At 52.7% G+C, this 24236-nt stretch overlaps 1 protein-coding gene and 1 non-coding gene across 7 annotated transcripts in view; one reads left to right on the forward strand and one right to left on the reverse strand.

Moving 5' to 3' along the window:
- SLC25A25 (solute carrier family 25 member 25) overlaps nucleotides 1-15453 on the forward strand; it is a 33197-nt gene extending 17744 nt beyond the window's left edge. For 2 of the 6 annotated variants that reach the window (XM_020874844.2, XM_020874847.2), the window contains exons 2-11: nucleotides 7539-7665; nucleotides 7756-7843; nucleotides 8520-8555; nucleotides 8828-8939; nucleotides 10251-10409; nucleotides 11664-11816; nucleotides 12159-12266; nucleotides 12368-12535; nucleotides 13127-13277; nucleotides 13381-15453. In XM_020874844.2, coding sequence (XP_020730503.2) covers nucleotides 7539-7665; nucleotides 7756-7843; nucleotides 8520-8555; nucleotides 8828-8939; nucleotides 10251-10409; nucleotides 11664-11816; nucleotides 12159-12266; nucleotides 12368-12535; nucleotides 13127-13277; nucleotides 13381-13565 — 1287 coding nt within the window. In that variant the 3' untranslated portion in view covers nucleotides 13566-15453. Of the gene's footprint in view, nucleotides 1-4939; nucleotides 5218-7538; nucleotides 7666-7755; nucleotides 7844-8519; nucleotides 8556-8827; nucleotides 8940-10250; nucleotides 10410-11663; nucleotides 11817-12158; nucleotides 12267-12367; nucleotides 12536-13126; nucleotides 13278-13380 lie in introns of those variants that run through there. The other 4 variants (XM_020874845.2, XM_020874848.2, XM_020874849.2 and 1 more) reach the window with 3 other exon arrangements.
- Nucleotides 15454-22808: 7355 nt separating this feature from the next.
- TRNAG-CCC (transfer RNA glycine (anticodon CCC)) lies at nucleotides 22809-22881 on the reverse strand. The gene has a single exon. It is a non-coding gene; the product is annotated as a tRNA-Gly (tRNA).
- Nucleotides 22882-24236: the final 1355 nt, after the last annotated feature.

Genomic DNA, 24236 nt, shown 5'->3' on the forward strand with positions numbered 1-24236 from the left:
CACCTGGACTGGCTGGCATTAGAACTCTCTGTTCTGAACAGCTTCTTTCCTGACCTACAGAATTGGGAGCAAGGCGGGCTGGAGCCTAAGACTCACACCTCACTGGCACTTCTCCCCAAAGGAACATGAATCAGCTGGCTGGGGGTGGGGGGAGCCCCACCCCAGAGGGAGGTGGATTAGCTGGTTTGGTTTGAAGCAAGCAGGAGAGCGCACCTGGGCAGTGTGGACCCTTTAAAGGCAGATAACTACGAACTGGAATAGCAGTTCAGCAGTGCATCCTTTTCCGAGCAGCTGCTCTTGAAGGTAGAGGGTTGAGGGTTGTGACCATTGGCCGGTGGGGCCTGGCTCGCTGTTTCTCTGCCATTTCTCTCAGGCAGAGGCTGCCGCAACCGCGTGGAAACCTGGTGGAGACATTCACTTTGGTTCTCAGGCTTCTCAGTTTCCCAGCATTGCTACTCTGTTTAATTCTCACTTCCTTCTTTTAAATATGTCTGCTGGTGAGTCAGGTTCCTGCAAGTTTTTATTCTAGGAACTGTTCCAGTTCTACCCTTTATCTTTGTCTTCCAGTTAATCTGCAGTTGGAGAAGAAAGCCATTAGTCTGGAGTGGGAGGTACCCCGAGCTGCATTCACGCTTTTAAATCCTGAGGGGCCGTCTCCTCAGAAGCTCAGAGAATTTTTGCCCATTGTGTGTCTAATTGCCAAGTGCAGGCAGGTTTCATTGGAAACCAGCTCCACTGGGCTGTCATGGCAACCCGATCATCAAATGACACTGCGACCGCAGCAGCAAATGACGCTCTGAGAGCCTTACGGGTGGGCGGGGCTAGAGTAGCCGGATGCTGGCAAGGCTCCTTCGCATATTAATATTTGGGGCTTGGTCTGAGTCATCGGAGGGGGGCGGCAGAAATGCTTTATGAGCTAATGCCACACTCCCAAAGGTACTCTAACTTGACCTGTTCTTACTCATGGTATTCCAGCTCTTGTTGGAAGCACCTGTCTCTCCGGTATGAAGCAGTAGTAGAACAAGGAAAGCCTGTGGGGTCTGAGCATTGGCAGGCCTGAAGGTGAGAAGATGCTCGTGAGAGGAACTGCAGATTAAGGGAAATGGAATCCCACTGAATTCTCAGGGATCAGGAGTGACTGTCATCATTTCCCAGAATTAGTTACAGGAATGGACTTTGGAAGAAAGGAGACAAAATTGGATCTGGGTCACAAAATTAGAACAGGTAAAGAGAGCGGAGAAGACGTATAGATGGCAGGAGGGGAAAGAGCGCATTATATCAAAGGATCCAGAAACGTCTGGGGCTGGTGTCAAACATCAGGAACTGAACTGGTGTCAAATACCAGGTGTCAAACATCCTGCTTTATGAACCCTTTTTTTTTGGCCATGCCACGTGACATGTGGGTCGCCATGGTGGCTCAGATGGTAAAGAATCTGCCTGAAATGCAGGTGACCTGGTTCAATCCCTGGGCTGGGAAGATCCCCTGGAGAAGGGAATGGCAACCCACTCCTGTGTTCTTGCCTGGAGAATCCCATGGACAAAGGACAAAACTGCAAGCTGCAGTCCATGGGGTTACAAAGAATCGGACACAACTGAACAACTACACTCACTCTCATGTGACATGTGGGATCTTAGTGCCCCAACCAGGGATCGAACCCGTGCCCCCCGCAGTGGAAGCAGAGTCCTAACCACCAAACTGCCAGGCAGGTCCCGAGCCCTGCTTTATTCTTCCTTATCTGTATTTCTCACGTATTGTTCAGTACTGTAACAGAGTTTCTTGTGACTTTTTTTTTTTTAACTAAGGCTAAAAGGCTCCCCCACACCTGCCACCTCCCATGTGAGGTCCTGCTCATTGTAATTCTCAGGGTCAGGTGGAGGAAGTGTTGTTTGGAAACTGAATTCTAAAATCTCTTTATGGCAGTGTCAGGTTTGGGTGCTGATTTACATGGCTCTTGTAACTGGAGCTGGGCCCCGGGTGAGCCTCAGCCCCGCCACCAGCTGGCTCTGGGGCCTGAGCAAACCAGGCGGCCTCTCCTGGTCTGATTCTTCATCTCAGAGATTAAGAGGTCACCCCAGGGCCCCTCTGGGGCCCAGTGTCTGTCATCCCAGGGAGAGAATGTTTGCCTTGCAACTCCAGGTGCCTGGAGGTCTCAACTGGAAAGTTGCCATTTCTGTGTGACAGAAGAACTCTGTGTGACCTGTGCAACTCAGGGGGGTGGATGGTTTAAATAAATAAGCAAACGCCATTGTACGTTTGTCCAGTGAAGACATTGTGTTGGACGCAAACACAGTTGCAAAACAGAAATACGTTGGAGCTCTTTTTTAAGAATAACATTGGAATAGAATTAATATAAGCGTTGTTAAGATCACATCTTAACAAGCACATGTAGAAGTTTTCAGAGAACATTTCTGACCCTGGTGGTACCATTGGTCTGTAGAATGATGAGCTCTGTTATGATCAGAAAGATTCCATTCTGTTTGTTTTAGAAGATAGTTGCCCTTGTTTGATAATGCTGTTTTAATTTATTTTTTAAATTATGAAAATATGATACATTTACAGGAGATTTGGAAAATATACAATAAGGTTACATATAGATCATTCCTTATATGTTGAATATTGATTCCACTTTCATTTGGCTTTGTTTTCAAATCTCTTTTCAGGTTTGTAAATATGTCATAAAACTCAGTGGTTCAAAAAAAAAAAAAGCCCTCAACGGTACAGTTATGTTTACCACGATTATTTGAAAAACATAGTTTTGTAGGAAATGAACATCTCCAATTGAACAACTTATTCATTCAGTCAAAATATTTGCCATTTTGTATTGGAAGGATTACAGTCGTCATTGAAATGAGACACGTCAACAGTTCTGTGTAATTTGTTTTCATTTCAGAAGCACACATGAGTAATTTTAAAAAAGGAAGATCAGCAGTTAAAGTTCAGCTCTTTTATTTATAAATGTGAACTTCCTTTAAAATAAAAGTAATGATAGAGTATCTTGTTGAGGTAAACAGAATGCCCTGAAGACTCTTTATTTGCAGATGCTTGGGAAACCAAACCTAAGGTCTTCATTGAGAATGGTCATGTTTGTTCCTTGGGGTCTTAGAGCCCTGCCAAGTATGATTCATTCATTCAGAAACTACTTCTATCAGGCACCTTCTGTGATCAAGGCAAAGGCTCATTCCAGACAAGGAGGTACAATGGCCCTGCCTTTAGGGACCCCAACAGTAGAGATAAGATGTATGTTAAAATAGCCCTAAAGTAGAACATTCTGCATTGGGTGGCTTAACAGGCAGCTGAGTGACTTGGATTTAGGTGGAGGCTGAGCAGGCTCTTGCCCAAATAATCCTGAGCTGCCTCTGAGTACCTCATCGGATCCACCCAAGTGGATGGATAAAACAGCCCAAGACCTGTTTTTACAGACTTAGCCTCAGATCTGTTTTAGAAGGGTCAGCCAAAAAGTTCTTTGGGGTTTTTCTGTAGCCTCTCACAGGAAAACGAAACGAACTTTTTAGCCAACCCCATCATATAAGTTACTAAAATCTGTTTTATAGTGAGGTACATAAGCATCGGCATCTTCTTTTCAGAACCTTTTTCAAGATCTTAACAAAAAGCTTTTTAGTGAATTTAAGAAGTTCCTTTCACTTTTGTGGGTCAGCAAATGATAAAATCCGTTTTTAACCCATCCTGGTAGTGAGGTTTTGTCTATATTAGGAAGTGGCGCGCTGTAGATGGAATAAGGCGAGACGGTTCCTTTTTCATCTCTGTGATGTGGGCTCTTCCTCTGCAGCACGAATCTGACACCTTCCGTGCGAAGGGACAGGTGGAGGTGGCAGGGTGGCTCTTAAATAAAGATCAGATCTTGACTCTCCAGGACCTGAGATTTTTTTTCCCCTCATCCTCACCTAAAAGGGATGTTCTAGGACAGTGTTGTTCAGTAGAACTTTCTGTGATGATGGAAATGCTCGGTGAATACATGTGACTGTCAAGCCATGCGACCCAGGAAATGAATTTTTAGTTTCATTTTGATTTATTTAAAATTGAGGACTTCCTTGGTGGTCCAGTGGTTAAGACCCCCTGCATTGGAGACAAGGGTTCCATCCCTGATTGGGGAACTTAAGATCCCACATGTTGTGATGCAGCCAGAAATAAATTAATGAAAATAAAATTGAAAAACTTCTGTATTGAGTAGCACGGTTCTAAGCTGAAAAGCTCCAGTCCACTAAACTTTGGAGTGTTCTCAGTGAACGTGGACTCTGAAAACTACTTCCATGGGTCCTGAGTGAGGCTCAGGCTGACCCTAGATTGGTGCTGCTGAGGCATCCCCCCAGCACAATGACCTTGGCCTAGGGTGTCCTCTTCCTGCTCCCCGCCCCCCACGTCAGCCTTTCCACACTTGGCGGGGTCTCCAGGCAAAACCTACAGGAGAAGGGGTGTTCATGTGCAAGGTGGCCTGGGAAAGAAATGTCCCTGGAGCCAGCCAGCTCGGGAGCAGCTCCAGGACAGATGAATGAGCCCCCCTACAATCCCACGGGACCCCTCCCAGAATCTCCCCGCCGCCCCTGACTTTCTACTCTCACAGCTAAACTGGACCCATTCAGTGAGCCCTGATTCAATCTCTGCCTCCACTAATTTTTCTGCTGGGAATGATTTACTAAGGGGAGAAACTACGGTATTGTGTGACGCATTTGGGGACCTTGTGGAAAAAAAACAGGCCAAAGGCTGTTTGTTTGGAGGGGTTGGCAGCCGGTGGGTGAAGGTTTGTTTGGGGGGGGCAGGGCTGAATGCGGTGCCTGTCTCGAAAGGGTTAACCTGGGAGCGGGTGACGTCAGTCCTGATCTTTATCCCTTGGCACACAGACAGTGCCCGCCTCCTCGCGGGGCTGTGTGCTCATTGGCTGTTGCCTGAAGTACAGTGAGCAGGCTTTTTTTTTTTCAATTAAGCCAAAGGGCAGGGCTGAGGCAGCCAACGACAGCTGCGCCCCTGCATATCTTGTGCAAGTGTGCTGGGGCCAGGCAGCATTCCCGGCGTCCACGCCGCCAGAAGCAGCTCCGGCCAGCATGCTCTGCCTGTGCCTCTATGTGCCCCTCATCGGGGAGGCCCAGACCGAGTTCCAGTACTTCGAGTCCAAGGGGCTTCCTGCCGAGCTGAAGTCCATCTTCAAACTCAGCGTCTTTATCCCCTCCCAGGAGTTCTCCACCTACCGCCAGTGGAAGCAGGTCTGTACCGGGACGCAGAAGGCAGGCAGGCCAGGCATTTCATCAGCATTGACTCGGTGAAGGCTGGAGCTAGTAGAGGGTCCCATGCCTCCGGCTCCCTCGATTTCCAGCCGGTGCCAGTTTTTCCCCAGCGGGCGCGTGGCTGTAGCCGGCTACAGGGCTGCGTCACGGGAGAGACGGGCTCTCATGTGACTTCCAGGGGAGGCTGGAATTATAGGGGAGGCACTTGTGGAAGGGGGAAAGGAATTTTCTTGCGGAGAGTGGGTGCGGGGCAGTGCAGAACCGGAAAGTGGGGCACGGTCTGGCTGCTGCAGGGATCTTTCTCTGAGCTGGGGGGCAGAGAGGGGGAGGGGAGAGGCCCCTTGTTGGAGGCACAGGAGTTGGAACTGTGGCTGAGGAGGCTGGAGGTGACAGGGCTGTGCTCTGGGTGAAACAGGCCAATGGGCAGGGGTGAGGGGGCCTTCCTAGGAGGTCTGTTTGGAGCTGGAGGCAGCAGAGATCATTACCATTTTAAATACAGGGAAGAGGGTGGCCTCCTCCTACAGGGACACCCCAGCCTCGCCGGTCATCGGACCCCTCGCTGTCCCCAGGTTCTCATGGTGGCAGTGGAGGTCAGAGGGTGTGCAGGGGTTGATGACGTGCTTATCCTAGGAAGGAGACCGGACTAGGGTAGAAGCAAGGGTTTAGACTGTTTTGAAACCAGCCGCGTGAGCATGTCCTTGGGTTGTCTGTACCCCGGCACCCACCCCAACAAAGCACATGGATCACATTGGTGCCAGAGCAGTGCAGATTCCAGCGAGCTTTGTTCCTTGCATTCGCCTCCTCCCTGAATGACATGCAGGTTCTACTTCCACTCCTCTCATAAAGCTAGGATGATTACCTGTACATAATCTGTGTCATTCTTGATGGAGAGCAGAAATGTCTGCAGGAAGTTAACCCGAGTCCAGAGAGTTGATGGAACATGTACCAGCGTCTTGTCTCACATTCCAGTCACACCCCCGAGCTGGTCTTTGGATCATGTTAAGTGACACAGTATCTGGAGAGGACCAGCTAGCCAATGATCCATCAATTTCCAAACCCACTGGCTCAAAAGACTTTGAAACCCACATTGGTTTGTAGATAGAGGATGTGTTTCTCGCTGAGAGAATTGGGCAACACAAGGAGACTATACCCATTTTCCTTAGGAGATTTTTCAGTCCTAGTTTTGGGGTGTTGCTGGGCTTGGAGTGACTCATATATGTTCCCCACCTTCTTGAGATTAACCTTTACAGTGGCAGCAGGCTCTCAATAGGGAGGTGACTGGAATCCAACAGGCCTGGCTTGAATGCCACCTACCACTTCCTTAGCTGCATGACCTTGGATAAATTACTTAGCCTCCCAGAACTTCTGTTTCCTTTTCTGAAAAGTGAGGGAAATGCTAGCCCCCCCCCCCCCCCCGCCAACCTCTTAGAGCTATTTGCAAGGATTCATCAGATTACTCAAGGTAAAGCGTTTAGCAGGACCTGGAGCACAAGCCAAGTTCTTGTGCTTTTGTGGAGAACTTCCAGTTGCTGAGCATCCAAAACGGACGGCAGCTGCTTGAACCAAGCTCGTCTCTAAGCGCAGGTGCAGATTTCTGGACCCTCATTGCCAAGGAGAGGGTCTCTTAAAGACCCCTGGGTTACCGAACTATTCCTGAGTCAAGCTGCCTTGCTTTCTAGCGCCTGGTTAGGAAGCTGAGGTTGGTTACAGCATCTGGCTCCCCCGAGATCTGAGACAGCTCCTTTGAGCACAGGCCCAAAAGTAGTTCCTGTGGGTCGTAGCACTTCCCCATCCTCCAGAGTTCTCTCTGACGGTGTCTCCACCAAGCAGGCATTGGCAGGGGCCAGCTCTGCCCTGTACCTTTACCCAGGTCGCCCCCAACTCTTCTTGGGCCAGTGCCACTTTTAAGGATAAAAGCACAAGCTGCAGTGTTTCTGCTGAAATCTAGAGCTCCGGGGCCACCCCACCTGTGGGCCGAGGGCATGTGGGGCTGAGGCCTGGCTCCAGGGACAGGGAGCCGGGCAACTAACCTAGTGAAACCAGAAAGACTCTGTCTAAAGGGCTTCTCTCGGGGATTGATTTTTTTCCTTTGTTGATCGTGAGGGAAGCATGGCGGGCTCTCGGCTGGCTTCTGGCCGGCCCTCGGGCATCCAGGCAGTGACCCTGGGAGTGGAGGAGGGGAAGTGTCTCAGGTCACCAGGCCACCTCATGGATGAGCAGTTGTTTCCCTGAGGACGGGGCACCACTCAGGAGAAGCTGGTGTTTGAGCCCAGGGACTAAACCTTTCTTTTCTTTTCTAGAAAATCGTACAAGCTGGCGACAAAGACCTCGATGGGCAGCTAGACTTCGAAGAGTTCGTCCATTATCTCCAAGATCACGAGAAGAAACTGAGGCTGGTGTTCAAGAGTTTGGACAAAAAGAATGATGGTGAGCATTGTCCCCGGGGCCAGCAGCTGCCCAGCAGTCCTGGGCCTCTGCGCCAGGCTGGCCACAGGTTCACGGCCTTTGTTGTTCCAGGGCGGATCGACGCCCAGGAGATCATGCAGTCCCTGCGGGACCTGGGAGTCAAGATATCTGAGCAGCAGGCAGAGAAAATCCTCAAGAGGTGAGTGCATGCGTAACCAGCCCGAGTTTGCTTTAACAAAAGTGTGACGAAAGAAAGATTCTTGGACTCACTCCGTGGTGCCATTCATTGTATTAACCCTGTTTCCATGAACTTTGGCTCCTGGTGGTTGAAAGGGATGAGTAAGTAACCCCTCCCAGAGACCAGCCACTCCCCAGGGTCCAGGTCAGCTCCTAGTGGAAGAATTGCAAATCCCCTGGCAGGGTGCCCAACGCCAGCCACCCTCGAAGGAAAAAGACTAGTGGGGAGATTTCAGTAGGTGAAAGGCGAGAAGGAACACCCTTCTTTGGTCGTGCAGGGAGCAGCAGGGCTCACAGGGCCACCCTCCAGTGAGGGGAACTTCCTCTTCACTTCACACTCAGATGCACTGCCCCGAAAGTCAGCCCCAGGCAAATGGTGGTCCTAGGGGCTGGGAGCTCCCACCAGAGCAGCCCCGCAGTCGCTTCCTGACCTCCCCAGCCTCCTTAAGTCCCGGGGGGCCCAAAGCCGGCTGGCAGGCTGGTAGGGATGGCAGCCCCTGGCCCTCGCTCCCCTCACCTGCAGAGCGCATCCTCTCGCCATGCTGTGCCATGTGCTTGCCTCACTAACCTCCGCTCAGAGCACTTATTTGTGTTGTTTCTCCTCTCTCCTCTGCATCCTCCTTATGTCTGTCTGTCAGAATACGAACGGGCCACTTCTGGGGCCCTGTCACCTAGTAAGTATCCGTGTCACCCTGGGGACCTCCTCCTGCCTCCTTGACTGCTGTGCCTGATCAAATCGGGGTGCTCGTGGGCCATTACATCCCTGTGTCTGTGCCAAGTGGGATGTGGAGCCACCTGGCCCCTTCTCCAGGGCAGGGGTGCCTTCCGTGGTTTCCTGGTGGCCATGCGCCTGCCCTTGGCTCCCCTGGAGGTTCGGGGTGGGGGGGCAGTTACGGTTGACAGATGGGCCTGCGTCCACGTGGGTGACCGTGCATGTGTCTTGCAGCATGGACAAAAACGGCACGATGACCATCGACTGGCATGAGTGGCGAGACTATCACCTCCTGCACCCCGTGGAGAACATCCCTGAGATCATCCTCTACTGGAAACACTCCACGGTGAGTCCCGCCTCCTGGGGCCAGAAGGCGGTCTCTCCTTCCCCCCGCCCAGAGGGTCCCGTCTGCCCAGCATCAGCCCCCATCCTGCTGGGGGTTCCTGGCCTGCCCCCTCCTCAGCAGCAGGGCTATTTACTCTGCTGCCAGCCTTCCAGGTGCTCCCTCCATCTCCCAGGTGCCAGCCAGCCCGAATGGCCCCACCCATTCCCCAAACACGGGGTTCCCTCTGCCAGAAAGGGTGCCCTCCTGTCGACCCCATTGCTTCCCGATCTTCAGGGTTCACCCCTCTCACTGAGCCCTCTGGTTTTCGCAAAGCCTCCTGGGAGGCAGTAGGAGCTGCCTGGTAAAGATCAAATAGCCAAGCTGTTAAGTGTCTTCTCCGTCTGCCATCGCAGTTTTTGTGTCATTTCCCCCTATGGCAAAAGAATACCTCCCCACTGCCACACACACATAGCTCTTTCACTTCTGATCAGAAACACAGGGCACCCTCCCTGGTGGTGGCCCCATTGACCCCCCTGCCCACGTGCTCCCTCCATGCACAAGCATCCCTTTCTGCTGCTCCTTGCTGAGTGCCCCCTGGTCGCAGTCCTACCACCATCCCAGGCCACCGGCTCTAAGAGGGGAGGCCACAGGCACCCCTCCTCCTCCGTCTCCCTCGGTGCCTTCAGGGGACGCCTGGCATCTTTGTGGGGTGAAATTAAGTGGACACCCCATGGGTAGGAGCCGACGGCTCCCCAGGTTGGGCCTGTACCCCCCAGGCTCGGAGCAGAGCTGGCTCTGCCCGCTGCCCTAGGGGAGAAGGCACTTCTCAGGCAGCACAGCCCTCTCGTGTTTGCAGAAGCCTTGCATAATGCTCTGCCGGCGCGATCCGGTTACTCTTGGGGTTTCAGAAGAATTTTTACCCTGGTTAGACATCGGGTTTCAGAAGGATTTTTACCCTGGTTACACATCGTGTTTCAGAAGAATTTTTACCCCCGACTTGATCCTCTGAGCACAGCCAGCCTGGCAATCCTCAGCTGAAATGCCTTTGTGAGCTGTTCTTGCAGGAGCCCCTGGTGGCATCTGGACAGGCCATCCTCCTGGTTTTGTACCTGCATTTTTCCAGCTCTGCTTTCAGACCCTAACCTCGGCCTCTCTCTTCAAGGCCACAGATGGCTCAGAGCTTTGCCACCTCCACAGAGTTGGGCGGGGGGGTGCAGAATGGTGGTAGTTCCATTTTAGACAGTGGAAGGCAGTGGACCTAGCTGTCGGCCGGTAGTTCAGCCACAAGCTTTGGGAGCCTGCTTGATTTATTGGTGCTGGCTTTCCTCGCAGATCTTTGATGTGGGTGAGAATCTGACAGTCCCCGATGAGTTCACGGTGGAGGAGAGGCAGACAGGGATGTGGTGGAGGCACCTGGTGGCCGGCGGCGGGGCAGGAGCTGTTTCGAGAACCTGCACAGCCCCCCTGGACAGACTCAAGGTGCTCATGCAGGTATGTACGCAGCAAGACGGGCCCTGAGCCACCCGTTTCCTCTTTGGGGTTCTTTAGTCGGTTTGCTTCCCTACCCTTGCCTGGGGCCTTGCTCTGGGCTCATACCTTTCTAGCTCAGTAAATCAGATTGGAGTTATTGCTCAGACCAGGGTGACATTAGATCCTGGCCCAGGTGACCTTTTGCGCATAGCTGATCTAATTTTATCCGAGGCTCTTAAGCTGGGAGTCACATTACAGGGCCGTAATATGGGCAGCTGACCCCAGTGAGAACTGGGGTATAGCAGGAACCTGTCGCCTTATGTACATCTTATGTAGACCACTGCATGGGGGGCTGTGCAAGCTGATCCTCACCTGGCCCAGACACTAGTCCCCTGGCCGAGGCCCTATTCCAAGTCCACAGGGCAGAGATAAGCTGAACCCACGTCAGAGGCAGGGTTGTGAAATCGACCTACCTGAGGACACACCATGGGACTTCAGTGTCATCTGAACAGTGACCAGTCACCCCCTTGTTCCCTGGCTGGTGTTCTGGCATTTTTCAATGCCAGGGACCCTGCTCAGAAGAGGCGTCAGCCATTCCCTGCCCCGGTTCAAGGCCTATGGACAGAAGAAGGTGCCAGACCAGGGAGATGGAATGGTTTGGGCAGAGGAGCTCTGGGCCTTGGACCCAATCCGGGGCCCCACCCCCCACCCTCCCATCTGGGTGACGGGGAGCACTTCCCTTCACTCCCAAGTCTTCTATTCCTCTGGACTAAGAGGCTCGAACCAATTGCCTCGTCAGTTTGTTTTTCTTCCCCAAATCCCCAGGAATGCTGTAGAGATGAAAGGCTGTCCTTGGATGAAATGACTAAGACTGGGAATGCATTCAATTAGTGGGAGTAGGAGAGGAGGGGTCGTGGATAGGGGGCACTTAGATTGGCTGGCCTGATGATGGTTGAACCTTATTATGGGTTCATGGAAGCTACTCTGTACTTTTATATATGCTTGAAAGTTTTTCCATAGTAAAAAGTTCAATTTTTTTTTTTAAGTAGTCCTCAAGGAGGTGTAAGAGGTGTTTAGCATGGTATTGGCATATAAACGTTGGGTGCACAGTGAAAAGTCTGGTTGGACCCACAGCCACGTTTGACTCTCAGGGCGCTGAGTCAGTCTCAGGCACGAGAGGGCAGAGCCTTGCCTGCCGACCTCCTATCTTGGTTCTTGGTCAGATGACGGTGGCTCCCTGTGGCTCCTTCCGACCTCTTGTCCTTCCCTCCCCAGGTCCACGCCTCCCGCAGCAACAACATGTGCATCGTGGGTGGGTTCACCCAGATGATTCGAGAAGGAGGAGCCAGATCACTATGGCGGGGCAACGGCATCAACGTCCTCAAAATCGCCCCTGAGTCGGCCATCAAATTTATGGCCTACGAGCAGGTGAGGACCCGGCTCTCCAGGGAGAGTCACCCCTTGGCAGCTGCATCCTGAGCGCCCCCTGGGACAAGGTCCCTGCCCTGCTGATTCCCTGGAACCCAGAGCCAGGCCTTGTACCTGAGGGACAGCCGGGCCAGGCAGGGGTTGGAGAGGCCTGGGTCTGACCCCCACACTGCCCCACTAGCCCGTTCCACTGGGGGCCAGTGTCTTCTCTGGGCAGCATCGAAGGTCCCAGGGACACCAGGTCTCGGTTAAACCTGATCGGCCCCAGACGGACGGGCGGGGCAGCAGCAGGTGTGCTGGTCTCCGGCAGGGGGGTTTCAGTTTGTTGGCTCCTTATTCCAGATCAAACGCCTCATTGGGAGTGACCAGGAGACGCTGAGAATTCACGAGAGGCTTGTGGCAGGGTCCTTGGCAGGGGCCATCGCCCAGAGCAGCATCTACCCCATGGAGGTGAGGGCCACGTCGGTGCCGGGGCGGGCAGCCCGTCGTGTGGGGGTGGGCAGACAGAGTGGGCCCTGCTCACGCTTCCATCACCCCCCCGGGCTCTGCAGGTCCTGAAGACCCGGATGGCCCTGCGCAAGACAGGCCAGTACTCGGGCATGCTGGACTGTGCCAGGAAGATCCTGGCCCGAGAGGGCATGGCTGCCTTCTACAAAGGCTACGTCCCCAACATGCTGGGCATCATCCCCTACGCTGGCATAGACCTGGCTGTCTATGAGGTGAGACACCCTGGAGGACTCAGGCCCCTTGAGCATCAGGAGAGATTCAGAAACTCCCTCCTGGCTATGTATCATCCCTCCCCAGCCCCCTCCCCCCCATTGTCTCCTTCCAGATTCCTCTGTCCCTTGCAAGGGGTCTCCTGTCACACTGCCTGCCCCTGGCAGCCCCCAGGTTCTGTACCCCAGGGGCTTGGCCGACAGATCTAGAGAGCGCGATGCCCTGGGGGCTCCCCAGGCCCGTGCAGGCTACAGAGCACAGGGGTCCGGCTCTCTGAGGAGAGGAAGGGGTTGCTGCCCCTTCCTCCTCCCTCACCCCACCCCGCTCCCCATCCTATCCGGGAATCCCCAGTGACAGCAGAAACAAAGGGCAGGCCAGTCAGGAGCTCAGGGCCAGCCCAGGCCAAGCGAGTTGGGTTACTGTGGCCTTGCGGATCCCGTCCTTGTGACCGGGCAGCACCTCCTGTGTGGATCCGATATCTGCCCCCAACCCCCAAGCCCTCCCACCCCCCCAGTCCCTCACTGTCTCTCAGGCTTTTCCCTCCTGGGGCCTGCAGGCACTTCAGTTCATCCCCGCCCCCCGTACCCTTGCAGACGCTCAAGAATGCCTGGCTGCAGCGCTATGCAGTGAACAGTGCAGACCCTGGAGTGTTTGTGCTCCTGGCCTGTGGCACCATGTCCAGCACCTGTGGCCAGCTGGCCAGCTACCCACTGGCCCTGGTCAGGACCCGGATGCAGGCCCAAGGTAAGGCCTGGCGGCCCCCAGGGCCCTGTCTCCCCCGGGGGCAGGTTGGGACGCAGGGAGGAGCCGGCGAAAGGCCCCTGACGGGTGGCCTCTCTCACTGCAGCCTCCATGGAGGGCGCTCCCGAGGTGACCATGAGCAGCCTCTTCAAACAGATTCTCCGGACCGAGGGGGCCTTTGGCCTGTACCGGGGGCTGGCCCCCAACTTCATGAAGGTGATCCCAGCCGTGAGCATCAGCTATGTGGTGTATGAGAACCTGAAGATCACCCTGGGCGTGCAGTCGCGGTGACGGGCGAGGGGGCCAGCCGCCTGCGTGGACTCGCTGATCCTGGGCTCCCAGCCCTGGGATGTGTAGCCATCTCATTCTGTGAATGTACCAACACTACGCTGACTGAAGCCAAGCTGTGAAAACCCTGGGGTGTGCCTGCAAATGGGGGGGACAGAGCTGGCAGGCCCACCGGGTGCGTCCCGCTGACCCCGGCCGACGCGCATGTCCATTCCAAGGAGGACCTGTGAGTGTTCCTCAGGGCCCGGGGCTCAGCAGGACATGGGCTCGAGCGCGTGGGGGTGAGCGCTGCCCAGGGGCCCCTGCCGAAGAGCAGGGCTGGGAGGCCGGCTTCATCCTCCCGTCGCATCCTCGCAGCCGGACCATTGGCGCCAGCCGTCTTCTGGCCTGCTGAGCGTCTTCCCCGGGGGGCCCCCCTCGCTTCCTTCCTCGCTGCTGTTTTCAATGGTAGGAGGAGGCCCCCGGCCCTCTCCCCACGCTGCTCCTCTCCCCTCAGTCCGTGGGGAAGGATAGTTGTACCTGAAACCTAAGCCCGGCTTCCCGACCGGCAGCCCTGCTGCTGGCTGGCTGGTGCAGGGAAGAGGGAGGAGTCTGGCTCCCGAGCTGCCCAGCAGGCGGGCACCTGGATGCACGTGTGCATGACAGGGGGTCAGGCTGCCTGGTGTCCTGGCGCATGGCTTCACGGGTCCTGGAACCCAGAGGGCCTCTGTTCCCTGCTGCTGGCTAGGGCTCATGAGGCTCTGGGCTAGGCCCAGACTCTGTCAGGACTGGTACCAGCTCAGAACCAAGTCCCTCTGCCCCGCTGGCATGAGGGCAGCGGGCATCGTGTCAAAGCGGGAAGGGCCGTGTCTGCCCCGCGTCTGCACGCCCTGGAGAGAAAAGGAAAAGGTGTTCAAGGCCTTAATAATTACGTATTGTTGGAAGAAGGGTTTTGTTCATAAAGAAGCTGAACAAACGTGCAGGTTCTAGTCTTCCAGAAGGAAGACCGAGCCAATGGCTTGGCTGACCGCATTAAAGTCTGTTTCTGACGCCCCTGGGGACTTGCATCCGATCCCCACGGGGGCCAAGTGGGACCACTTCACATTCCGCAGATGCAATGTGTCACACTGCTTGGAGCCTATTTATTTTGTATTTATTTGAACAGAGTTATGTCCTAACTATTTTTATAGATTTGTTTAATTAATAGCCTGTCATTTTCAAGTTCATTTTTTATTCATATTTATGTTCCTGGTGGATTGTATCTTCCCCGCCCCTGTGAGGTGGGGTGGGGAGAGGAAGCAGGGGGCCGTGGGCGTGACCCTTGTGCCTGTCCAAAGAAATTCCTCTCGGAACTGGTGACAGAAGGAAGGCAAAGAAGGCAGAAAGGCCCTGACCAGAGAGAGACGGGCCGTTGGCAGGTCAGGAGGCGGGGGTGGGGGCAGCACCTAGGAAGGCTTAGGAGCTGAGAGTTTGATCCGGGGGCGGGAAGAGGGAGGGCAACTCCCACCCCGTTGAAGATGAAGTCCAAATCGTTTCTCGGACTGGGGAGGGATTTATTCCCCGCTTTTTGAAGGATAGGGCAATGAGGTACCTATCACTGTGAGTTTGGGGGTGAGGGCCAGAGCAGAAGGCCACCAGCTCCCCCCGCCACCCTGTGTGAAGCGGGCTCCCTCTGTCCCGGCCACCACCCCCCCACCTGCTCCCCCTGCTCACTTATGCTGGTCACCGTGCACATGCACGGTCACACTTCTATTCACCAGAATGGCCTGATGAGGACAATTCAAATAGGATGCAAAGATCAATGCAAAAATTACTGTTATATACAAATAGAGTTGTAACTGGAATTGGTGACAAAGCAAATTAAGAAAGAATTGTCATTTAAAACAGCCTTCTAATAAAGTTTCAGAGCTGATGACGGAGTCATGGTTTTTCTGACCTGGGCCTGGGTGGCATGGGGCTGTTTCCACATTAGAATGTTGTGTGACTCAAGTCCCTTCAGTCGTGTCCGACTGTCTGTGACCCCATGGACTGTAGCCCGCCAGGCTCCTTTGTCCATGGGATTTTTCAGGCAAGAATACTGGAATAGGTTGGCATTTCCATCGGGATCTTCCTGGACCAGGGATCGAACCTGTGTCTCCTGCCCTGGCCGGCAGATTTTTTACCACTGAGCCCCAGGGAAGCCCATGTGTTAGAGTACAAATCCATTTGTCTCATCAGAGGACGTGAGAAAACTTCCCCTTCCTGACTCAGAGCAGCTCCCAAGGCTTCTCAAGGCACTCCATCTTTAGAATGGATGTTTGTTGGCTTTGGGGTGCTCTGACAGGTCGCCAGTGCCCAGGGAGTTGCTGCATCTGGAGGTCCTTCCTCGGCTCTCACCTGTTTCAGCCTATCTAGGGCAGAGCTGATCCCTCAATGCTGCCAGGAGTCCCTCCTTACTCCTCTTCCTCTCAAGCTTGCTGGCTGCCCCTCTCCAGCCACAGAGTTGGCTCCTCTCCGTCCCTCTGGAGGGCCCCCCAACACTCTTTTGTTTGCTTTGTGGAAACGGAATGTTTGCAGCTGTACCTCCAACACCTAAGACCATGCCCAGTGCAAAGAAGTGTTCATGAAATAACTCCACACCCCAGTCCCCCAACAAGCCCTGGGTGCCACTGGTAGGGGTGGAGTGAGGGGGCGTACTATAATGCAGCTTTGGGAACGTGCCAGGGGGCTCTGGCTTTTAGAGGCCGTAAGGGGGCCACAAGAGTGTGCCCCGTGTATGAAATACATATGCCACTTCTGCTGGGTTCAACAGGGACCACTCCACACCCCCCAAATTCATGTCCTTTGGGAACTTCAGATGCCACTTAATTTGGAGACAGGGTTTTTGGAGAAGTGATCAAGATGGGGTCGTCCTGGGCGAGGGTGGGCCCCAAGTTCAAGGACTGGTGTCCTTATAGAAGAGGGAAATCTGGACACAGAAGAGAGCACCACGTAGGGAGCAGGCCACGTGGCAACAGAGGCAGAGGTTGGCGTGATGAACCCACACATCAGACACCAAGGGTTGCAGGCAGCCGCCTGAGGCGAGGGGAGAGGCTGCCACGCTTTCTCCCTTGGACCCTCCAGGAGGAACCAAACCTGCCAGCACTGGGATTTCTGGCTTCTGGCCTCGCACTGTGAGAGAGTTCAATTCTATTGTTTTCCATCCAAGTTCAGGGTGATTTGTTACAGCTAGGAAAGTAACACTGCACTTGCGTCAGCTTATTACCAGGGCAACGGGCATAACCCATTTCCCAACCACTGGGTCCCCCCAGCCGCCCCATCCAGGCTTCCCCTTGGGCCGGTAGCCGGGTCCCAGGTTCTCAGGTGCTCGGTTCCACTCGCTGGGAGAACGGCTTCTCCAGCACAGAAGTTAGTTTTGGGAGGCGGTTGACAGTGTTGGTCACCAAGCCACTCTTCCTATGGTCGCCTCCTTTGTTCCCTCCTCCCTCCTTCCAATCTTATTAATTATTTAGTTGGCTGCCTCAGGTCTCAGTTGCAGCACATAGGATCTTTTAGTTGTAGCATGTGAGAGCTAGTTCCCTGACCAGAAATCAAACCCAGCGCCCTTGCTTTAAGAGCCACAGAGTCTCAGCCACTGGACCCCCCGGGGAGTCCCCTCCATCCAGTCTTCAATCACATGTCACCTTCCCATGGAGGCTTTCCCTGGCCACCTAGCTTACGGGGGCAGCCCTGTTCCCTCCACAGCTCATTCCCCACCCCATTTGTTTGTCTTCCTCGTATTTCTCACCATCAACTAGAGGATCAACTTTCTCATATGCTGTTCCCAGTAGGTGCCTGGCACCCACTACAGGCCTAACGAGTAGTTAAGTCATTGGATAAAACCCATGTGTGGGAGGCAGAATTACATCTCCTCCCAAAGACATTCACGTCCTAATCCCCAGAACCAGTGCATTAGGTGGCAAGGCAAACAAAGGCTAATTAAGGTAACAGATGGAATTAAGTTTGTCAATCAGGGAGAGAGAGTAGCCTGGATTATCCAAGTGAACCCAAGATCACAAGATGCTTCCTTGTGGGAGAGGAAGGCAGGGAGAATGCCAGGGAGAATGGACGGGGCCGCTTGCTTTGAAGATGGAGGAAGGAGCCCCGTGTCAGACTCCTGTGGCCTCTAGAACCTGGAAAAGGCAAGGTCGAGTTTCTCAGAAAACCTCCAGAAGGAACGCTGCCCTGAGGATGACCTTGACTTTAGCCCAGTGAGACACACTCCAGACCTCTGACCTCCAGACACGCCTTGGGAGGGCTGTTGGGAAGTTGAAACGAGACAGGAAACGGAAATGGTAGGTCCTTAAACACTTGCAGTGCCCCGGCACCATCCTGGATTCCAAACACCGAGTAATTTCCCCTAAGTGCTTTTTCATTCCACTCCTCCCCCGCTTCCCCTCACTCTCTGCCACTGAGGAAGCTTGGGATCTCTGGCTCTGGGGGGTGAGAGGGTGGGGGGACCTGGCCCATGTTCTGTGTGCTTCCTTCCTGGAGCGAGACCCTTTCATGTCAGTCCCCGAAGGGCACACAGGGGACAAAGGCTGCTGCCGCCATGTCCCCATTTTACAGAGGTGGAAACTAAGACCCCAGAAGGGGCAGGGGCTTGCCCAGGGCCTCACTGGGAACAGGTGACAAGACCCTGAAGCAGATCAGAGCGACCCACTCTGGCTGTGTGCCTGGGGGTGAAGATACGGTTGGCCCCTGCCCCCACACCAAGCCTGGCAGCCTGGACCACGCCACGACCCACCTGTGGGGAGCTTCACTGAGGGGCAGGGGCTCCCTGCCTGGCCTCAGGTAGGTGACACACCTGGTCCCTGGCTGCTGTCCTGGCCAGGAGGCCCCAGAGAGCTGGGGGAAAGTGAGGCAGGGCTGTGCCTGAATCCTGGCACCTGGCAGTGTGATCTTAGGCAAGTTTCATGCCTCTCTGAGCCTCAGTTTCCTCATGAGGAAGATGGGCACAGTATTTGCCTTACAGCTCAGGGCCAGGAGGAATGCCAGATTCATCCAAAGGGCAAATGTTGGGAATTCCCTGGTAGTCCAGGTGTTAGGGCTCTGCACTCTCAATGTGGAGGGCCCAGGGTTCAATCCCTAGTCGGGAAACAAAGATCCTGCAAGCCATGACTCGGCCAAAACACACATATATTCTTTTTCCTTTTAAAGGGCATAGGTTGAACCAAGATACAAACCAGCTTTGCTGACTCTGAAGCCTCAGGCCCTGTTCTCCACCTTGGTTCGCGGCCAGGCTGCCCCCAGGCCCCATCTCACCAGTCCGAGCAGACTGGAATGTGGGGGAAGGGTGAAAGGAGGAGCAGGCTGCATGCCGGGCCCCACTGCCCAGGTGTGGACCTTGGTCTCTGCCGCCCAGGGCCCGCAAGGAGGCAGGAGCCCGGTCAGAGGGGCTGGAGAGGCTGCCAGTGCTGGGTGGGAAGAAGGCAGTGGGAGGGAGCAACCAGGAATGAGGAAACTGAGGCCAGAGGCGGGCCAGAGGGCTGCCCCTGGCCCCCAGGCCTCCCCAGCTCAGTTTCCGTAACACAGAGGTTGGCGCCGGAAGAGGGGCATGGGGAGTACAGAGGAATGGTCTCTCTGGGCCTTTTGCTATCACCACTCAGCATGGTCCCTGTGGCCCAGGAGGAACGACTATCTCTCTCCACAGCAGCTGTGAAGGCGCCGGCTCCACCCACACCCGCCAGTTTGGTGGGGGCCCCTGACTGCACCAAAGAGCCCAACCCCTGCCCCGCATTTTATGGAGAAGGAAACTGACTCAGAGCCAGGGACTTGCCTCTGGTACTTGACTCCCTGTAGCCGGTTCTCTTCCCTGACTATACTGGTCTGTACCATTTGTATTAGTGTCCTAATGACAGATTTTATTTTCCTAGGCTCCAAAATCACTGAAAACGGTGAGTGCAGCCAGGAAATTAATAAGACACTTCCTCCTTGGAAGAAAAGCTATGACAAATCTAGACAGGGTATTCAAAAGCAGAGACATCACTTTGCTGACAAAGGTCCATATAGTCAATACTATGGTTTTTCTAGTAGTCATGTACAGATGTGAGAGTTAGAACTTAAAGAAGGCTGAGTGTCAAAAAATAAATGCTTTGCAATTGTGGTGCTGGAGAAGACTTGAGAGTCCCCTGGACTGCAAGGAGATCAAACCACTCAATCCTAGAGGGAATCAACTCTGAATATTCATTGGAAGGACTGATGCTAAAGCTCCAATATTTGGGCCACCTGATGCAAAGAGCCAACTCATTGGAAAAGACTCTGATGCTGGGAAAGATTGAAGGCAAAAGGAGAAGGGGGCGGCAGAGGATGAGATGGTTGGATGTGTTAGGCAGTTAGAATAGGAAACAGGAGTCCAGAATGGCGGTGACTGAAAGATAAGGAAGGGAAAAGCCCACGAAAATAGAACAAAGGAAGGTCCAAGGACCGGAGTGAGGACCTTAGGTAGAACAAACAACACTCCTGGCTAGCCCAATTTTCATAGGGCAGGCCCAGGGGGAGGAAAAAAACATATAAGAGGAGCCAAAAGGCCGGGGGTCTCTCTCTCTCCCTGCCCTGCTCGCTGGCACGCTCCCCTACTTTCTTCTCTTCGTGTCTTTGGGTCGGCATGCCCTCAAGCCTCGAGGATGGATTTTCCTGCTAACATCTAAATAAAATAGAGCTGTAACATGGAGCTGTAACACTGATTTGTCTAAGAGCTGTAACACGGTCTGTCCAAGACCCGAGAGCGGTGATGCGCCGAGGGCTTTAATGTCTGTCACTCCAAGTCTTTGTCGTGACGAGACAGAACCGAGGAACATACACTCGCCTAACAGATGGCATCACCAACTCAATGGACGTGAATTTAAGCAAACTCTGGAAGATGCTGAAGGACAGAGGAGCTTGGCATGCTGCAGTCTGTGGGGTGCAGAGTGTTGGACACAGCAACTGAACAACAACAAAAGACTGCTGTTACAAATCGCTATAGTCAAAATCACTATAAATGTGGCCTCTTAGCCATCAAAAAGAATTCATTTGAATCAGTTCTAATGAGATGGATGAAACTGGAACCCATTATACAGAGCGAAGTAAGCCAGAAAGATAAAGACCATTACAGTATACTAACACATATATATGGAATCTAGAAAGATGGTAACGATAACCTTATATGCAAAAAAAGAAAAAAGAGACTCAGATGTATAGAACAGACTTGTGGACTCTGTGGGAGAAGGCGAGGGCGGGATGTTTCAAGAGAACAGCATCGAAACATGTATATCTAGGGTGAAACTGATCACCAGCCCAGGTTGGATGCATGAGACAAGTGCTCAGGCCTGGTGCACTGGGAAGACCCAGAGGGATGGGGTGGAGAGGGAGGTGGGAGGGGGGACTGGGATGGGGAATACATGCAAATCCATGGCTAATTCATTTCAATGTATGACAGAAACCACTGCAATGTTGTAAATAATTAGCCTCCAACAAATAAAAAAAAAAAAAAAAAAAAAAGAAAAACAACAAATCACAGACAAAAAAAAAAAAAAAAAAAATGTGGCCTCTTAAAACAACACATATTTATTCCCAGTAGTTCTGGAGGCCGGAAGTCCAAAATCAATCTCAATGGACTGAAATCTAGGTATCCCACAGGGCTGCTTCCTTCCGGAGCCTCTCAAGGAGAATTCATTTCTTGCCTCTTCCGGCCTCTGGAGACCGGCTGCTCTCCTTGGCTTGTGACCTCTTCCTGGCGTCATTCCAGCCTCTCACTTCTGTTCTCACATCTCTTTAGTCAAAGCTCCCTCTGCCTCCCTCTTACAAGCAGACTGTGATTACATTTAGGGCCCAACTGGATAATCCAGGAAAATCTCTCCATCCCCAAATCATTAATTTAATCACATCTGCAGAGTCTCTTTGCCACATAAGGTAATGTTCCCAGGTTCCAGGGACTAGGTCCTGGATATATTTGGGGGTCATTATTTAGCCCACCACACCATCCCCCCCCCCCCCCCCAACCACTATCAGCCCTGTTCTCTTGGACACTAATGCCCGTCCAAATCCTTCCCATCCAACTGGTTAAATAAAGTAGGCAGCAGTGGCATACAGTGGAGCAGTCATTAGAAACAGTGAGGGAGAATGGTTGCTGATCTGGACTACAATGTGATCTGGATTTTTATTTAAAAAAATGTATTTCTAGAGAGAGGATATTATAATCTGATTAAGATCAGTGTTTCTGGGTCTAGGAAATCTAGGTTCAAATCTTTCCTGTGCTATTTACTGTGTGACACCAAGCAATTCACTTAACCTGATGCCTCAGTTTCTTCATCTGTAAAATGGGAATACTTGTACTTACCTCAGAGGGATATTGAAAGTCTGTGTAAAGTGCTTAAAACAGTGCTTGCCACAAAATATGCCCCATTTAACTGTTGGACGGTTTTCACTTGTAGCTCAGTCGGTAGAGAAACTGCCTGCAAGGCAGGAGACTCAGGTTTGATTCCTGGGTTGGGAAGATCCCCTGGAGAAGGAAATGGCAACCCACTGCAGTATTCTTGCCTGGAGAATCCCATGGACAGAGGGGCCTGGTGGGCTACAGTCTATGGCGTCACAAGAGTCAGACAAGACTGAGCAACAAGACGACCACCAACTATGGGATACATTTGTTGTTCAGTTGCTCAGTTGTGTCCAACTCTGGGACCCTATTGACTGCAACATGCCAGGCTTTCCTGTCCTTCACCATTTCCCAAAGCTTATGCAAACTCATGTCCATTGAGTCGATGATGCCATCCAACCATCTCATCCTCTGTCGTCCCCTTCTCTTCCTGACTTCAATCTTTCCCAGCATCAGGGTATTTTCTAATGAGTTGACTCTTCACATCATGTGGTCAAAGTATTGGAGCTTCAGCTTCAGCATCAGTCCTTCCAATGAATATTCAGGCTTGATTTCCTTTAGGATTAACTGGCTTGATCTCCTTGCAGTCAAAGGGATTCTCAAGAATCTTCTCCAACATTTATATGTTGGATACATATAAATACTTATATGTAAAATATAAATTATATGTAAAAATGTAAGATAGTTTATATGTCTCTATATATACACACATACTAAATGCAGCCTACAAAAAGATAACTAGAAGGCTATTCTCCAAAAACAAATGTCTTTAAGATTTTTCTTATTGATTTTTAAAATATTTATTTATTTGCCTTTGCTGTGTCTTAGCACACAGGATCTTCACTGTGGCATGCAGGATCTTTGAACTCTTAGTTGCAGCATGTGGGGTCTAGTTCCCTGACCAGGGATTGAACCTGGGCCTCCTTAATTGGGAGTAAGGAGTCTTAGCCACTGGACCACCAAGGAAGCCCCCTGAATTTTTTAATTGTTTTTAAAATTTTTAATCTCAGCGATGGGTCTATAAATAATTGGTATCATCTGTTTCTCTGCAAGATTTGTTTATACACAATACACAATTATTTGTATAATAAAAATGAAATTTTAAAATTTAAGAATCTAACCAAAAAAAAGCAACTCAGAATCCTAATCCTTAAACCCCCCCCCCCCCCCCCCCCCCCGGGAACACTCCCAGTCTGCACAGTCTCACAACTCTCCCCTTCTTACTTCCTGGAGCTCTTGTCTGGAAACAGTAGCTCTCAGCTGTGAACTCCAGGAGCCCAGATGGAAACAGAGTGGGAGTGTGTTCTGAGAAGAAACAGCAAGCCGGCTGCAGAAAAACACCCCTCACCCATCAACAGTGCACATCAACTTTGTGCAACATTCCCATCCCCGATTACAACCTCATGAAGGGTAACTGACCTCCAAGGGCTTGCCCAAGGTCGCAGCGCACAGAGTTCTCACCTCAAACCTGCTGCCACCACCGCCACAGGGTATATGCCATGACCGGAGCTTGACCAAAATGGGGCAAGGGTTCCTGGCCTGCAGTTCTTTCCCCTGAGACGCATGACTCTCCCTACCCACTCATCTTCAGACCCTTGCATGTTAAACCCACTTTTGTTGTGTTGTGTTAGTCGCTCAGTCCTGTCCAACTCTTTGTGACCCCATGGACTGCAGCCCACCAGGCTCCTCTGTCCATGGAATTCTCCCGGCAAGAATACCGGAGTGAGTTGCCATGCCCTCCTCCAGGGAATCTTCCCGACCGAGGGGTCAAACCCAGGTCTCCTGCATTGTTGGCAGATTCTTTACCATTTGAGCTACCCAGGAAGCCCATTTTATAGATGGGCAAGTAAGAGTCCTTGGAGAATGAAGATGGCCCAAAGATGCAATCCCAGAACTGGCCACAAGGTGGCAGCACCAGACCTTGTGACCTTCTCTGGGCTTTGCATCCTCTTACCGCCCTCTGGCGATTATGAGAAAAGGTGACTGAGGCAAGGTTGTCACCTCTGGGGGGAATACTCTGACAGAAGCAGGACTTGGGGCCCCTTGCATTGGTGGCCTTGCGTTGACTGGCCATTATCCAGCCCCTGTCACAGGGAAGTCCCGGTCACAGGGAAGCCCAAGGAACTTGGACTTTTCAAGGTGACCGTTTAGTGGAGGTGGATGAGGGTAGGACGGTATGGACAGGCTCCTCTCCACCTGCAGCAACCTCAGGGATGAAGCCACAGTGAGGAGTCAGGCCCCTATCCCCAGGATGGCTGCTCTGTCATTAACCGTATCTTTCTCTGAGAAATGCAAAGTCAGAAGAAAACATCTCTGTGAAC

This window comes from Odocoileus virginianus, chromosome 2, assembly GCF_023699985.2.
Source record: "Odocoileus virginianus isolate 20LAN1187 ecotype Illinois chromosome 2, Ovbor_1.2, whole genome shotgun sequence".
In the NCBI taxonomy this organism is placed as follows: domain Eukaryota; kingdom Metazoa; phylum Chordata; class Mammalia; order Artiodactyla; family Cervidae; genus Odocoileus; species Odocoileus virginianus.